The following is an 18400-nucleotide window of genomic DNA, read 5'->3' as shown; positions in this document are numbered from 1 at the left end:
AAGCAAGAAACTTTCCACCTCACAAGGATAAAGGAATTACTTTTGATCCCCTACACCATGTCCCTGACAGTTGAGCTGTCTGCTAAAAGTCTTCCAGTCTGGAAGAGCCTTGCTGACAGCTCTACTACATTGTCAACTTCCCAAATGTGCACCTACTTTACCCACTTATAGAAGGTCTAGAACAGAAGCCATTTTGTTGATGTAAGCCACGAATGGATGTATTGTTGCTCACCAATGCTACCAAGTGCTCTACCAGACTCTGTTAGAAAGCTTGCAATCTTGGCAAAGCAGCACATGTTTCCTACAGATTGAAAAGCAGGGGTATTTCTTCCATATACCATACCACAGAGGCTTATTGGTTCCTCAGGTTTGCATCGTATTTTTCCTCGGACAAGTCAGTGAGCACCAGCTTTTCCAAAAGTGAGGAGTTCCCTTGATTATATAGATAGTGTAGATAGTCATGCACTGTACTCCCATTCCACTGGAACCAGATGGCAAGGGTAATCTCTGGTTTCTAACAAGTGACAATTCAGGTACCAATACAGCGATCGCTGGGGGGGAGACTCTGGGGGGGAGACTCTGGGGGAGACACTCATGAGGAACTAACTTCTATACTGATGAAAGAAGTTTTGTTAGACTTTTCCACTATTGATCTGGAAGGTTGTTTGCACAGGAACAGTTATGCTACTACTACATTCATTGAAAGGGAAGACTCTCCCTGCTGTAATCCTATCACTATACCCAGATGCTCCATCCTCTACTGAGGAGTATTATAAACTTTCTCAAAGATAAGCTACCTGTACCATGATCCATAGATTGTGGCAAAAGGAAGGAAGCCTGACTTGATACTAAAGCAATTCTATAGGAGGGCAGAATCCGGCAATCTTTGAGATACTTTGTTAGACAAATGTCATTCGAAAGTGCTCAAGGGACTAGCGTGAACACTTGGGGAGGGATAGCCAATTCAAAAGTCAGAGCTTTGAGCTGGCACACTACTTCCCTTAAGACAGACCGGAGAAAACTCTTGTAGAACCAAGAGATTGGTATTTGAACGTAATTATCTTTCAAGTCCACAAAAACAAAGGAGTCATCTTTCTTTTGATGGACTGTCTCCATCTCGAATGGTTTCTGGAGAACAACTTGTCCAATGAAGAAACATCGATATCAGGCCTCCAGTTTCCTGTTGACTTCATCAGGACGAGTTGACTGCAGGAGGCTGGAGAACCATCTTGGACAATTTTGAGTGCCTTCTTCCTCCTCACTTTGTCATTAAGGGACAAGTCTCTTGTGACATTGAAGGATAAATCTAGAACATCATTCGTCTGTAATTGATGGGAAGGTGAGACGATGACAAGTAGGTGGTATCTGTCCTGGAGGACTTCTGCCCACCAGTTCCTGCACTGTGTTGGTGTTACTTTGCTCATCTTGACATGCATATCCCTACTCTCAGCAGCTGTAGGAAGGTAATGTCAACTTCATCATCCATCTCTCCCTTTTCTTCCCTACCCCTTTTCCTGGAATAACCAGGTGTCACTTGCTGCTCAAAGTTCCACACAGTCAGATACGTGCAGAGAATCTCCCATTCATTGACATCGTCCAATGCTCTGAGACTGATCTACGTAATGAAATTTCACTTGTTCCAAGACTAATCAATGACACAAGACCTTCTCACTCGTCCTTGCGATGAAAATACTCGGGTGACCTACCAGGATATGCTTTTCTGATAGTAGGTATGAAATGACTGAAGGAACAGAACTGGACCTCTAGATTGCAGGAGTCTTCTTCAGCGCAAACTCAAAGGTGTGATGGGGTTCTCTGAATACCGGTAGCTGTCTCTAAAGGGCCTGGGCCCTTGAAGGTAACTGGTCAATGGAAGAGGGAATCCTGGGTTGCCTTCTTTTCCGTCTTTATCATAACGTCTGCTTCCTTCTATAGGAACAGGGCTGCAGTGTCCAACATTGGTGCATTTAATTTCATTTCATCACAATTATTGCGTGATCACCTGTACCAAGTAAAGAAACACCTCAGTTCTGGATATGTTCCTGGCATGTAACACCCTTTCATATGCTGGGAGAGATCGGTCGGAAATACAAAACATGGGCTAATCAGTCATTCTATGATGATGTCCTCTTTTTCAGGAGAGTAGTAGCAGTGTTCTGAGGTTCGTTCATAGTCACTGCATTCAGTAGGAGACAGAATTGTGGGTGCTGACATTTCTTCCCATTATGAAATTATTTTCAGCGTGCACTACCCTCGGTACAAGATTAAGCACAGGTAGCAGGAGCAGTGTATATTGATACTTTTTTTTATTATCATTATTATTAATACTAGCTAATCTACAACCTCAGATGGAAAAGCAGGATGCTATAAGCCCAAATGCTGCAACAGGGAAAAATAGCCCAGTGAGGAAAAGAAATAAGTAAATAAATAAACTAAGAAATAAATGATTAATATAAAATATCTTCAGATCAGTAACAAAATAGATCTGTCACAAACTGAAGATAAACTTATGTCAGTCTTTTTTATATAAAAAACATTCACAATAAGTTTGAAATTCTTGAAGTTCCACCAATTCTACTACCTGAGCAGCAAGTTCACCTGGAATAAAACTTCTAGAATACTGTGTGGTATTGTACCTTATGATGGTGAAGAAAAGACTATTAAAATTAATAGCAAACTAAACGATTTTTGGTAGTCTGGGATGACCTGAATGCAAAGATGGTCAGAAATATGAAAATTATTATGCAACATGCATAAAGAACTAATTGAACGACAGTGTTAAAGATTAATATCTAGATCAGGACTAAGAAGTTTAATATACCGCACTTTTTTGTCCTACAAATTAGGACGAATTTCAGCAGCTGAAGACTAAACTAGAGAACAACAATCAAAACAAAACACAGTAAGGGTTATTTTTCGACACGAGCTGGAGCACTCGATTGTCCGGGAAGGGGGAAAGAAGGGCAGTGCCCTTAGTCCTTAGACTCCATCCACACGACCGAACATTGTTCGAAGAACTTTGTTTCTTATCAAAGAAAGTTTGGGAAAGGTCTTAAGCTTGCGTCCAAATGATGACAGTTGAGCAGCGAGAGCTTGGCGACAGCAGTATGAGTGATTGTTGTACGGGTAACAAGAAAATGAACATTTGTACGCAGAAAAAGAAAATTCTCACGTATTGTTATTGCTGTGTGCTAGAAAAAAGCAAGAAGAAAATTTAGTTCCTAAAGTGTTTGCAAAGGAGACAAAATTTGAGAAGTCGTGTATGTTATAATACTACAGAAGTTATAAAGTGAATTGGAACTAGATTTCATAAATTACATGAGAATGGCTACAAATACATTTTACAACGTTATCTCGAAATTGGAACCTACAACCACCAAACAGGAACAATTATACAGAACTTTAATACATATCACAACAAGGATTTTCAACCAGTGTGTGTTTAAAATTATGCTCGAAATTTGCAGAAAGGTCTATGAAAGCCTAAGAAGAAAGATTTCAACTTGCTAATTTGCCTTTTCTCGCCTGTCACGTCTATATTATCTGTGGCAGAGAGCTAGTTTTCGCTTCATCTCATCTTCTATAACATTATTAATATTAGTGGCCAGAGTTATTTTAAAAATTGCTGCAACTTGTCATTCATTGTAGATTGCACAAACATAAAGTTTGCACACAGGCTCTTGGATTGGCAGCCCATAAACAATTTGCATCATGATCTCGATAAGTATCAGCCCTCACATCCCAATGGCTGATGGGTGACAGGGTGTTGTTTATATAACTATCAAGTTTAAAGTTGCCTCATGGGATCAATAAAACCTTGAGATGTTTTAACTTGAAAGTAGAGGATTAAAAAAATGGTATATCATTGGCATTGGTGAGACGCTTAACTTTGTACGTCAAGAAATGACATCTCCTCACTCTTTACCCACCAACGAGCAAAGCTCTCGTTACTTCGGTAATCATACGAAAAAACCTATACCAAACTCTGCTCGCTGCTGCTACGCTTCTGACATCACCTGAAACAAAGTTCATCGAGCAAAGCTCGTCCGTGTGGATGGAGCCTTATACACAGTGTGTACAGTATGCTCAGCCTTGTACAAGACTGAAAGTTGTGCCTGTCAACATTTCTTCCCAATATTGAATAATTTTCCATACAATCTCCTCCCGGTACCAGACCGAACACCGATAATAGGTGCATGAGCCCCTATACCAAGTACCTAAGCACCTCTCTTGGAAGGTAGGTTCTTGTTACAGACCTATCCCTCTACCACAGCGAACATCATTAACAGGTGATATGCCCTTACCACCTTTCAGGGGTCAGAAATACACAACAGGGAAGAAGAAGGGTGTCATCCCTCCCTTAAACACTTTGTAGCAGCAAAACCTCTTTCCCTCAATGGACCACAGTGATAACTAAGGAGTACCAGTTTTCTTAGGTTTACATTTTCATCAACACCATAAGGTCACAGTAGTGAGGGAATAAACAGCAAACAGACATGCAGCTCCAAAGGAACAAGAACTGTATGTAGATACCAGCCCATTTCCACCAAAAACTGTCGCACGGCTACAGTTTTTGGGAAACAACTGCATATCCTTGTCTTCCTTAATAACCATCGAACAGGATTATCTGCTTTCACATTTATTTGAAAGAAACAGTAAAAGATCAAAACAGCCAGAAATGAGGATGCAGAGAAGTACAACTGTACTGTCCAGCGGCTGGAATCAAAATGGAAGCTCAGTGGCCCATCAGGTGGGCAGGGCTTACCCACCACCCTCCAGTAAACTACCAGAACCTCGTTATAATTTTAACAGCCGTTTCCAACTTTGTAGAAATCATAATCCTGTTAAAGGATGATGGTTTGTACAAGTGTAGGAACAAATTAAATACACACTGAAAAATTTATGGTTTTCTAGTAAACAACCAAACAAAACTTCATTAATTACAATTTTCTTCATAGCATTTCCTTACACTGCAGAGTACTGTACATTAACCTTTTAGTTATAACTTATTAATGATCAAAATACACAGTTTTAATGCCATGCTTACCAAAATGAGCAATTAACCAGCAGAATATTTCAATTTAATATCAAACACAAATGCTTTATTCCAATAATTTTCAGCACATTTTTCTACATAATCTTAAATTCAAAGTACTCTTCCTTTAGAAAAAAATAAGGATAATTAATGATAAAGTCCTATTGATTGTCAAAACATGCAATAACAACAAGCAACTTGCTCTCCGAAAGAAAATCTATCATAAAAGAATTATTAGAAACTAATAACAATTTGAATGGTTGCCAAATAACCCCACTATTTCAAACAGACTTTAGGAGGGAAATTACAGTAATATTTACAGTTCCTGATATTGGTATGGTTACATGGAATGCCAGTATTTCAAAGATAACTACTTGTTACTGTGATTTGATGCTGATAAATAACCAATAGTAAAAAATGTATAATAAACTAAAACAGATTTTACTGAATGTCAAAATTGAAAAGCATACCATCTAAAAAAAAAAAATTAGGCTTTAAGGGAAAGTATGGTCTGAAATTCGTTTCACCGAAACGGGAATAAATCTTACTTTAGCAGTATACTAACAGTACTGTACTTCAGTATTTCTAATGCATAAATGGCATATAACTTCTTTTAGCTGAAATTATTTTTGTATCATCTGCTATGATCAGTTCTACACATCTGACAGCTGATGGGTCCCCCTTTACATGGCTAGTGTTTACAAACAAAGCAAAACAAAGTGAACATGATCTATTACAATACTGTATATTTTATCATAGTACTAATAATACAGTATAGTGTATATCGCTGTAAGAAAAAGAAAGAATATATGGGTATAATAAATTGGTTGATTGAACCAGCAGTAAATGAACTAATGCTCTTCTAGGATTTAATATATACATATGATTTTGTACTATTTTGTTTATAATCTTGTTTATATTCATTTATGTAATAAAGAAACATTCAATACATTAAGAGTAGCCAGTGAACATTTTAATGTACAAAACTAGGCTTAAATCATGAATCAATCAAGCATCAACAATGTGTTTAATGGAAAATACAAATAAAAACTTTGCGTTCATAATCATTCTATATTACTGTTTTACTTTGAACTTTCTAGATACACTAGCCACATTGCTGAGGGAACGGCAGCAATACAGAGGTGTTATACAAACAAAAGCATCTATTTTTCTATTTTGACAAATCAATACTTTGATGTCTTGTTCACTGGTTTTATTTTCTTTTATGAATAACTTTTCTTATATAACCTGCACTTTGTAGTAATATAAAGAAATACTTCATAAATGTAATTTAAAAAAAAATTCAAAACTACAATTATTAGTAATAGTAATAGTTCTTTAAGTGATGTCGACCAGTCACATGATCAAACGTATCAGTATATTAAGTCTGAAATGTCAGCTAAGCAACTCCTAATTTACATAGAACAGTACAGTAATGTCATACCAGAAGATTCTCTTAACAATAACAGGTGGTTTCATATTTATTTGCAGATGAGGTATAAATTTCTTTAATAGTATAAAGGGTGTATGTACCATACTTTCCCTTATAATCAGAAAAAAAGATGTTTAAAGAGAAAAAAAAAATTTAATACATAAATAAATGAGTTTTACTCATAAGAAATGTGCACCTTTTTCATTATGTCTTCTTGAACCACACAATTCTCCAAATCAACAGGCAACTGTCAGTAACCAACTGTGTGGAACAAGTGTACCTGTGAAATTATATTCTGAGATACTGTTGGCCACTAGAAAAATGTATCTACCCAATGCAATATACCATTGTCAGCGCTTAACATCCACACAATTAGGTATCTGAGGTATCAGTGAATATTGAAAATACTTGAATATATGTTACTTGACCTTAATAACACCCTTGGATCTCCTCTTTTCTTACATGATAATAAAAAACATTTATATTACCTTTGACATAAAAGACAAAAGCTAATGCATCCATGGTTTTATCAAAACAAACAAGAAAGTATTCACAGTAACATAACATGGAATATAGAACCATGCTTTTTCAGTAAAGACAAAAATTGTTAGCACAAAAAACTTTGAAATTTCACTTATATAACAAGATCAGTTTCATCAACCCACTCTATCATCTTATATAATTGTGAGTGTTGTCCTGACACTTTCCCCTGTAAGGAGGGGTTGGGAGGAAGCTGTTAATGGGATAAATCAAGAGGGAGGCAGAGAATTAGATGGAGAGATAAAGGGGAAGATGATACAGACAGAAGAGGTTTGGTGCAAGAGGATGCCTTTGACAGAAGGTATTGGAGATGGAGCATCAAGCAACCAACCCCTTAATGTAAGGATAACGGTGGGAAAGAAGAAGAAAAAGAAGAAAGAAGCTGTCAGGACACTTTTCTTATATAACACTTAATACTATTACTTTCATGTTTTTTCTGTTAAGGCAGTCTTGTATTGATATTATATAACAATGATTACTTTAAGGCAGTCTTGTATTGGTATAAATAACAATGATTGTTTGAAGAGCTCTATTTGAAGAGAACCAGTTGATGAGGCTTTTACCATGTGATAAAACTGTCATTGTTATGTAAGTAAATTTGGCAAGTCAATTTTTTATAATAGCTTTTGTCTTTTCAGTAAAGTTACATTTATGGCAATGCTCTCCTGTATTTATTGTTTTATAACTTTCCAATCCTAAGAATAACCAACAATATTACTCTTAAGAAATTCATGGGACTCCCAAGAATGATAAAATTCATGAATTTTAACCAGAGAATATTAAAGGCCAACTTTACATGATTTATTACAATTAACTAACATATGGTTGCTTAATTTTGATAAAAATTTAAATTAAATGACATATCATTCAGACCCATGATTATTTAATGCCATCTGACAAAATGTCTGGTGAGGTTGATGTCTTAAAATGTACGATAGTATTATGAAATGTATTGCCTTAAGATTTCTCATAAAACATTTTGTATCAAGTTGATTAAATACCGTATAACATCTCCATATAATGGATCCCTCTTTGATGGATTTTGTTTTAAAGCCAAACCAAATTGCTATGAAAGTAAACACTGTGCTAAAATACACATGAAGTGTTAGAAATTTGAAAGCTGTACATAGCATTACCCTATTTCAAATGTTTAGCTTGTGTCAGTTAGGAATTACTTTTAGAATCAATTGGGCAAAAGGTCTTACAAAACCTTCAACTTAGTTCAGAAATACAAAATACAGTAAGTCTATGAATGATTGATCTAAAAGCTAGTGTCGAAGGTAAAAGTATGCATAAATTATATGCTCATCGGTCAATTCAAAATTCCATTTTATCATACCCAGTAATAATCAACCAGTTAGCCTATCCCAAACTCCAATTGTTGTAATATTAGGCACTACTGTACCAAACATTCTGAAAGCAGTAACAAATTCTACTATAAACAGTATTTGGTATACAGTAGTAATAAAAAAAAAGAAAAAAAAATTATGATTTGCTCGGTAAAGGAAATTCTAATTTCATCTGTCGCCTACGTTATGATGGATTTTTGGTATGCAACCATTTCAGACATGATACACTTTGTGGAGACATATCAACTGTATGATAAATGTATTAATTAGTACAATTCAGTTTATGCAAGAAATTATGTCTTCTGAGCAAACTATCAAAACATTTGAGAAACAAGAGGGGCTATGGAATCAGCTTTTGGAGACAATAAGAGTAAGATTCAAATGGTATTCACTGAATACTGAAAAATGTAAAACAATTTTTTTCATTGATAATCAACTAGCTTATTGAAATTTGAATAGTATCCTCTATCTTATAAGAATTATTGATTAAAATGCTTTCATCCATTTTATTAGTGTTATTCTTACTTCACTCCTAAAAACATGGAGGGTCATGTTTTCTGAGAACGAATATACAAACTAAAGAATTAAAGCCCTTATAAATTTTTGACAAGCTACATAACACCAAATAATCTGCAATCAACAACAAAAGAGTATGGACTTTCAGATCCTTTTAAATGAAAAGGCTAAAGACTAATTTGCTAAACATTCTAATAAACAATGAATCTGATATTTCCTGACCCTAAAGATGAACTTCTTTTCTCAGAATGTCCCTTTCTCCATTGAAAATATAAAGGCTAATCCCTGCCAACAATCAATTATGCAGATATCTGCAATTTCTTTAACAAAATACTAAATCTGTAAAATTAAATTTTCCTCAAAACAACATTGAAAGAATATAAAAGAATACTTTAACTTCAATGCCTTCAGTTATTACTATTAATCCATTCCATAGTCACTTCAAGATACATTGAATACAGCATTTTATACAATAATGTGCACATTATCAGGTACCCACCAATACCATTTTTCCACAAGTCTGATACCTATAGCATGTTATTCCTAAAATGTGTGAGTGGTCTTAACCCAGTAAACTACCTCTTTGCCCCCTATGCTGTATTCTTATAAATATATTTGAGAAAATGATAATTCATAAACACAGCAAAGAACATCCTTCACCAAGCCAATCAATATCTCCATAACACATTCAAATGTATGCAACTCCTAATGATTCAATAACATTTGCTCTGTCATTGTATTTATAAATATCCAGGTAGAATGTAATAAATACTATAATACGCACCATGCAGGTCACTTACTTTAAATTTATCTAAAGGCACCATTATTTATAGACCTGCAATATCTCACATCAATATAGATATAAAGGCAATTTTATCATCTACTAGCATGTCTACAACTTGTCACCAAAAATGTACACATCATTTGTGACTATGATGCAAAAGTCAGAATTATCAAACAAATTTGTAGCATAAGGAACATTACATAGGTGACAATATCAAATAAACATGCTGTAAATTACTTCAAAACACCCTTTACAACATGCTGAACATACTTTAGTACTTTAATAAACATGCATATACCAAACTTACAATAGATAGAACTGTATGTACAGTATATGCAGGAAGCATAAGAATATATACATTTTTAAATATATCAAGAAATATTTACATACATAATACATAAATATACATTTTCTCCAATTCTATAACATGAAACAAAATTACACAAAAGAAGTAAAATGAAATCATATTTGATAAAATATCTTCTATCACTTTAATCTTCACTAACAGTTCAATATTATTTTTTCATTTTTCAACGCTATACAGTATATATCTCAGACAAGAAGACTACATAAATAAGGCTATTGCTACCCATTTTTGACATATCTAATCAATCACAGATAATTCTGACAGTGTTTCCTCACCATCATCAATAAGAGTGCCCTCTTCCATGGTAACACCCAAAATAACTCCTTGCCCATTCAGTTTATTGTTATCTGACTGGCTATCAATGGACTCTAACCCTGAAGTAATACTAGGCAAATTTGAAGATATTTCAGTTTTAAGTGCCCGTGCTAAATAAGTCGAAGATGACATTCTTTTCTGGGGAGTCTTTAGAGAATTAAAAGAATTTGCAGGAACTGCCACTGAAAGAGTGGATGTTGTAACAGCCAGATGTTGAGAAGTTTTGGAAGTTAATGGAAAAGCTAACTTTTTCAGTTCAAGTTGCTGATAGCCATCTTGTTTTAGAGTTAAAATATTACTTCTGTTCTCTTCAGATGAATTTTCAAAAACTGTATCTGCCTTAATAAGAGATGCTAACTTTCCCTCCAACGGTTGAGACAATAACAACTGTCCATTTGATAATGCTTTAAATGCAATTTTACCACCACTTGCTGCAACCAATCCAGATAAATTGATACTTGGTATGGATGTTGATCCCTTTGGTATTACCGTTGATCCTCCTTTGATAACCTGGCCAGTCACAGCTACCTGAGGAGAACTTGAAGAGGTCACTACTTTACCACCTACCTGTAAATTTCCTTCACTGTCATTACTTGATCGATTCTTTTGAGCTAACTGTCCACTGCTAATGTCAGATGATGTTAACTGGGTTGATGGAACTTGCAAAACCTCTCCCGTGTTTGTTGTTACTACTGTCATGGTCTCATTTTTATGGGCATGATGGCAATGATTCTTTAACCCTTGATTTGTTATGTAACTCTTCCCACAATAACAGCGATACGGTTTTCTCACTCTGGAAAATATAGAAATTTTTTAACTACTGCATATCAAAACCATTACTGTATGCATTATAAACACTACAATATACTGTACATCAGAGGAAAATAGATACGGGCAATATTCTGAATACTTATTAGCTTTATGGTGCAGTTGGCAGTACAGTATAATACTGTTCTGTAATAAACACAAAATTACAAAATTTAAACAGAACTAAAATTGTCCAAGTACAATATCTTTAACAGAATTTCTATTTTATATAAAAATACATCCATAAATCAAGTACTAAGAAAGCACCTGTTACGATTTAGTTGGTTTTGTTTTCCTCGGTGTATTTTGCATTATTTTCCCCTCTTTACGCATCGATGGCGGAATCCCAAGTTACTCCATCGAAGTTAAGTACTTTATCCATGAGTTTTAAGCGTGAATAGGCAGTGTAACCTTTGTTTTATTAATTCAGAAGTGTTTTATAGTGAATAGCGTTCCCGTTCTAACCGTTCATGGTTCCACGGTCCTGCCCTTTCTCGCTAGTTCGTTCGTTTTTCTTTTCATCATTGTTATTCGTTCGAACTTTTTGGGAGAATTTTAACTTTACACCGATTATATTCTTTCAACTTTAGCGTATCATTATTATTATTATACTATGGTATCAGTGTTACGTATAATTAAGGCTCAGTTATGTTGGCATGCCTGCCTTCGTGCATATAGTGATTAGCGTTCCCGCGGGGAACTGTTTTGCTGTTTTTTCTAGGAGCATTTCACTTTGATGTTATAATGACTATTAGTTTTATTTTCGCTCCACATAGTTTTACGTTTTGGTTCGAGTGGGACTCTCGCGTAGCTCTTTATTCGTGTTACTGTTGGGTATCTACCTGCTTCAGTAGTAAGGTTGGTACCCCTGTTTTCCATCTTCCAAGATGACGTCATGCCTCCTCCCTTGCCACTCGCTCGAGTCCCTCTCTTGCCATATTAACTTTGCATGCCTAGCCATTTTTACGTGATTACGCTTTTTTCATTATTTACTTTTAAGTATTTTTAACAGTTCATATTGTTTTTATTGTCACACTCCATTATGATCATATTTTTGGGATTTTCCATGTCGTGTTGAAGTTATCTCCAGTTGGTAGCCCTGCCTACCACCACCTATCCACGTGATTCCCCTGTAAACCCCACCCCCCCACCCCTCCCAGAGCATGTCTCTCCTCTTACTCGATGGTTGTTGGCTATGACAATACGGGCCAAGCATGCTTGTTCCTCAGTCTTCCCTCAACATTCCGACATACTGAGGACCGAGATTATCTCAAGGGGTGCTACATAGTCTCATTCATCCCGGGCGGTTCTCGTCCCCCCCCCTCCCGTCGTCTCGATTGGCCATCAGTCGGGGGAGGGGGAAGGTCGGGACCGCCGGGGACTAAATCACATGCCCTATCCATGTATCGGGCAGTCTACCTAATGCCTTCTTAGTATGGCTTTTGCTTTTAGCTTAATGGAATTAGGAATGAGACCTTATCTATATGTTAGGAGTGTCCCCATCATACGGTACCTCCTGCCATTATCGTTCGTAGTAGGACATATTATTAACCTACAATCATAGCATTCTACACGAATCATTACCTTCGTCCCGGTACGTCCGGTAGTCTCGTTGGGGGATCCCTTGGCTCCCCCAGCATTCTCCCACCGTACCCTCCCATCATCAGACAATGGGACCTCCGGGCTTACAATACTGCCGGATCTGATGACACTGACACAGTTTATGATTCCTACTCTCCCTACGGGAACCCTTTATTTTCACAGACGTTAATGTATTAGATCATAATAATAGGAGTTTTTTATTATATGTATTAAGGATGTAACTCTAAGTTTACTTTAAGTATTTCTGTTCCCAGTCCGGGGCTATTATTTTTTTACTATTTAATCCCTTATTTATACATCCTTTTTATACCTCCCTGGTAATGACGGGATGGTATATTCCTCGCTATGTCAATATCATTTCATTGATAATCTTAACTTATTACGGAATTGTTCCAACAATGTCAGTTAATTTTTGACAATTTTTTCCCCGGTTACTATACCGGTCCGAAATTTTGTTCATAGCCTTTTGTCCCGATTTCATATCGGTCTATTTTAAGAATCCAGAACACCCGGATCTTTTTAGGTTATTAACCTATTATGGGATACTCATGTATCTGTATTTTATTCTATACTTCCCAAGTAGCGACGGGATAGTGTATTTCAAGCTATGACAATATTATTTCATTGATAACCTTAACTTATTACGGAATTGTTTTAACAATGTCAGTTTATTCATAAGTTTTTTCCCGGTTACTAAACCGGTCCTAGAGTTTGTTCATAGCCTTTTGTCCCGGTTTCATATCGGTCTATTTTAAGAATCCGGAACACCGGGATCCTTTTAGGTTACTAACCTATTATGGGATACTCATGTATCTTTATTTCATTCTATACTTCCCAAGTAGCAACGGGATAGTATATTTCTCGCTATGACAATATTATTTCATTGATAATCTTAACTTATTACGGAATTGTTTTAACAAGTCAGTTAATTTATGATAAGTTTTTCCCCGGTTACTATACCGGTCCGAAATTTTGTTCATATCCTTTTGTCCCGGTTTCATATTGGTCTAATTTAAGAATTCGGAGCAACCGGATCTCTTTAGGTTACTGACCTGCTATGGGATACTTATGTATCTATGTTATTCTATACTTCCCCAGTACCGACGGGATAGTATATTTCTCGCTATGACAATATTATTTCATTGATAATCTTCACCTTTTATGGAATTATTTTAACAATATCAGTTAATTTATGAAAAGTTTTTTCTCCGGTTACTATACCGGTCCGAAATTTTGTTCATAGCCTTTGATCCCGGTTTCATACCGGTCTATTTTAAGAATTCGGAGCACCTGGATCTTTTTGGGTTACTACCCTACTATGGGATACACTGTAGGTGCCCGTCGTTATTCTCTATAATTATAACTTCGGATATAATCTTTTGGGATTTTCATTTTATCTCCTTTGTGATTGATCGATTTAAACATTTATTCTCGATCTATTTATTTTACATTCCCAACGGAGTTACCTTGTTCATTAGTAACGATATACCCTCTTTCGGGGCTCGCAGTCTTCCATGACTTCTACCTTGGCGACTCTTTAGATCTGGGTTGGCGGGTTTGCCCGGAGTGTCAGGGCAAAGAGACCCTGTGTCTCTTCCTTTTAGGGGTTTTCAAGGAAGCACGTGGCTGATGTCAGGCCACGTCCTGTTGTCCCTAAAGTTGAAGCTACCCGCCAGCCCCTATCAAAGACTCACAGGTCTTCCAAATCACCAAACCAGTTAAGACTTAGGGACCACGGCTAGATAAGGTCCCTAAGGAGACTGTTATCTTCCCAAAAGAACAGGCTCAGTCTGTTTGGGTTAGAACCCTGAACGAGTGGGGTTGCACGAACACCATGCTGACTCCCCACAAGAGCACATACACTGTTTCTTGTGGACGAGCAAACCCCTACTCCTTGCGTCACCAAGATGGTGGACTTAGCTCTTCAGGCAGGGGCTGAAGACAAACCTTTGCCCCAGCTTCGGGAGACAGACCCTACATCTCTTCTGCTCCCACCAGATAACGATGTTGGCTTAACATTCAGTCAACATTTACCTCTGGTAAGTTATCTGCTGATTGTGCGTCAACGCAATTCAGCGAACGACTTCCAAGACTTCCTGAAACCTTAATTCGACTCGAGTTCAAGTCCCGGTCTAGGTTTAGCAGGAGCCTAAACGTCTCGACGATGGCGGAGATGTTTTCCCTCAACTATGATGAGGAACACGCTTTTAAGGTCATGACAAAGGCCACCTTACAATCCTTGTTATCGGATTGCTATGACTTCTTGGTAGCCAGAAGACGTTACTGTAGACATGTTCTATCAGAGGCTACTATCCGCCATGAGCCGAATAAACTCATTAAAGCCTCCGGTTGGGGCCCGGACCTGTTCCCGGAGGACATGGTCAACTCGGTGTTAAGCGAAGCTGCCAGGGTGAACCAGAGCCTCAAAGTCCGTTGGGGTCTCACTCCCAAACGGAAGTTCGAACAGTTGAACGTTCAATCCCGGGGCAGGAAAAGGCTACGTCCTTATAGCTCTGCCCAGTTCCGCCAACCTCTCCAGGTAGTCCAGCCGGTCCCGGTTGCTCAGACCATCCAACCCTCCACCTCCAAGCCTCAGCCCCAAGAGGAATATGTTCTCGTCCCTAAAAGTCAAGTGGCTTCGAGTTCGTTCACCTCACCGGCTTATAACCCTGCCTATGAGCCCCGGGGTTCCTCTCAAGGATACCAGCGAGGCAGGGGCCTTGGTTCACGAGGCTCCTTTCAGAACAGAGGCAAGGGGAGATATTTCTCCCGTGGAAAGGGATCACGCGGAGGCCGTGGCGGAAAATCCTCCACCTACTGAGATTCTTCAGGTAGGAGGGAGGCTTTATGCGTTCAGGGGTCTCTGGAGGTTCAGTCCTTGGGCCTTCAGCATAATTTCCAAGGGCCTGAGGTGGAGTTGGATAGAAGGGCCTCCTCCACCGAACAAATTCCATCAACTCCCGACACCGGATCTGACCCTGTTTACCCAGGATCTATTGCGCAAGAACGCGATCTAAGAAACAAAACATCTGAAGTTTCAAGGTCGCTTATTCAGCGTCCCGAAAAAAGACTCAGACAGCCGGAGAGTCATCCTCGATCTTTCCCGGCTAAACTTGTTCATTCAATGCGACAAGTTTCACATGCTTACCGTCTCGCAGGTACAGACCTTACTTCCCCGTGGGGCCGTCACCACCTCCATCGATCTTACCGATGCTTACTATCATGTTCCAATAGCGAGACATTTCCGCCCATTCCTAGGATTCAGACTAGGCAAGAAGGCTTACACGTTCAAAGTGAAGCCTTTCGGGCTCAACATCGCGCCCAGAATCTTCACGAAACTGGCGGAATTAGACATTCAAGAACTTCGAACCCAAGGGATCCAAGTCATCGCAGATCTGGACGATTGGCTAATCTGGTCAGACAACGTCGAGGATTGTCTCAAAGCAACAAACAAAGTGATCCAATATCTTCAGTCTCTGGGATTCCAAATAAATTTCAAAAAGTCCCGCCTAACACCGAAGACCAAGTTTCAGTGGCTGGGATTACAGTGGGACCTACGCTCTCACACCCTATGTCTTCCCAGGTCCAAGAGAATAGAGATTGCGAAGAATACCAAACGCTTTCTTGGGGAAAAGATAACATCCAGAAGGAACCAAGAAAAGATCCTAGGATCCCTACAATTCGCTTCAGTGACAGACCTCCTTCTGAAAGCGAAACTGAAGGACATAAACCGGGTTTGACGCTCCAGAGCGAACAACAAATTTCGAGACAAGAAGACCCGTCTTCCTCCCATTCTTCGGAAGAGGCTTCTCCCATGGACAACCACCAAGAGCCTGTCGAAATCGGTCCCGCTACGGTACCCTCCTCCAAAGATAGTCATCCACACGGATGCCTCCCTATCAGGTTGGGGAGGTTATTCCCAACACAGGAAGGTTCAGGGCCTTTGGTCCACAATGTTCCAACAGTTCCACATAAACGTCCTAGAAGCTATGGCGGTCTTACTAACTCTAAAACGTCTTTCCCCGGCCAAGAAGCAACACCTGAGACTAGTTCTCGACAACGAAGTTATAGTCCGTTGCCTAAACAGAGGGGGCTCCAAGTCAGGCACCATCAACCATGTGATGGTAGCACTCTTTTCCCTAGCAGCCTCGAACCAATGGCACCTATCAGCTGTCCATCTGGCTGGAGTTCGGAACGTTGTGGCAGACGCACTCTCAAGGACGACCCCGTTGGAGTCAGAATGGTCACTAGACCGAAAATGGTTTCAGTGGATCCTCTCCCAGGTACCGGACCTCCAGGTAGATCTCTTCGCGACGGAGTCCAACCACAAACTGAAATGTTATGTGGCCCCCAACCTGGACCCTCGGGCTTACGCCACAGATGCCATGTCTCTGAACTGGAACACCTGGGAAAGGATTTATCTTTTCCCACCGGTGAACCTATTGATGAAGGTGCTGGACAAACTTCAAACCTTCAAAGGTCAAGTAGCCTTGGTGGCCGCCAATTGGCCCAAGAGCAATTGGTTTCCTCTTTTACTGGAGCTGAGTCTCTGCCCTCGCCAGATTCCCAACCCGACTTTGACCCAAATAGTACAAACGCGCACTGTGTTCGCTTCCTCAAACATTCGGAACGCCCTAACTTTATGGACTTCATGAAGTTTGCGGCCCACAAAGGGGCTAACATAGATCCCCAGAATACTTTATTCTTAGAATCAGATAAAAGAGACTCCACTCTTCGTCAATATGACTCAGCGGTCAAAAAACTAGCAAAGTTTTTGAAGGGTTCTAATGTTGTCTTTATGACATTAAACCTAACAGTTACCTTTTTCAGGACCTTGTTTGAGTCAGGTTTGGCAGCTAACACTATTACTACCATTAAATCTGCCTTGAAGAAAATTTTCCTGGTCAGGTTTAATATAGATCTAACAGACTCATTGCTAGCTTCAATTCCAAGAGCTTGTGCCAGACTGAAACCATCTATTCGTCCTAACTCGGTTTCCTGGTTTCTCAATGATGTCCTCAAACTGGCGTCAGAAACCATCAACGACTCATGTGAATATATACCTCTACTCAGAAAAACTCTATTCCTTATGAGTTTAGCATCCGGCGCTAGAATTTCGGAATTAGCGGCCTTGTCAAGAGATCCAGGCCACATCGAGTTCCTTCCATCAGGAGAAGTTCTCCTCTCCCCAGACAAAGTCTTCTTGGCCAAAAATGAAGACCCTCAGAACAGATGGTCCTCCTGGAAAATTATCCCGCTCCCTCAGGATCCTTCCCTGTGTCCTGTTACCACTTTAAAGTCCTTTCTATCAAGGACTTCCTTTAAGACCTCAGGACCCTTGTTTGTCAGAGAACAGGGAGGGACTATAACTTTAAAAGGGATCAGACAACAGATTTTGTATTTTATCAAACAGGCTAATCCTGAGTCTTTCCCCCACGTCCATGACATATGGGCGGTAGCAACCTCAATAATTTTTTTCCATCACACCCCATGGGTGTCCCCATGTCTTAGATATTGTTTATCTCTATTATTAATTGTCATATTTACATTTTGTCCTGCGAACTATATTTCTTTTATGTCCAGTTTTATATGATTTTATCTAAGATATTCTGACCTCAGATCATATTTTGTTTTCAAGTTTTATTTTCACATT

At 38.6% G+C, this 18400-nt stretch overlaps 1 protein-coding gene across 1 annotated transcript in view; it reads right to left on the bottom strand.

Moving 5' to 3' along the window:
• Positions 1–1546: 1546 nt before the first annotated feature.
• Positions 1547–18400, bottom strand: part of LOC137650121 (uncharacterized) — a 221210-nt gene continuing 204356 nt past the window's right edge. Inside the window, exon 6 of the mRNA XM_068383254.1 lies at positions 1547–11131. Coding sequence (XP_068239355.1) covers positions 10261–11131 — 871 coding nt within the window. The 3' untranslated portion in view covers positions 1547–10260. The remainder of the gene's footprint in view (positions 11132–18400) is intronic.

This window comes from Palaemon carinicauda, chromosome 11, assembly GCF_036898095.1.
Source record: "Palaemon carinicauda isolate YSFRI2023 chromosome 11, ASM3689809v2, whole genome shotgun sequence".
Taxonomy (NCBI): domain Eukaryota; kingdom Metazoa; phylum Arthropoda; class Malacostraca; order Decapoda; family Palaemonidae; genus Palaemon; species Palaemon carinicauda.
Note: the sequence above shows the minus strand (reverse complement) of the source record. Positions and strands in the feature narration are given on the sequence as shown.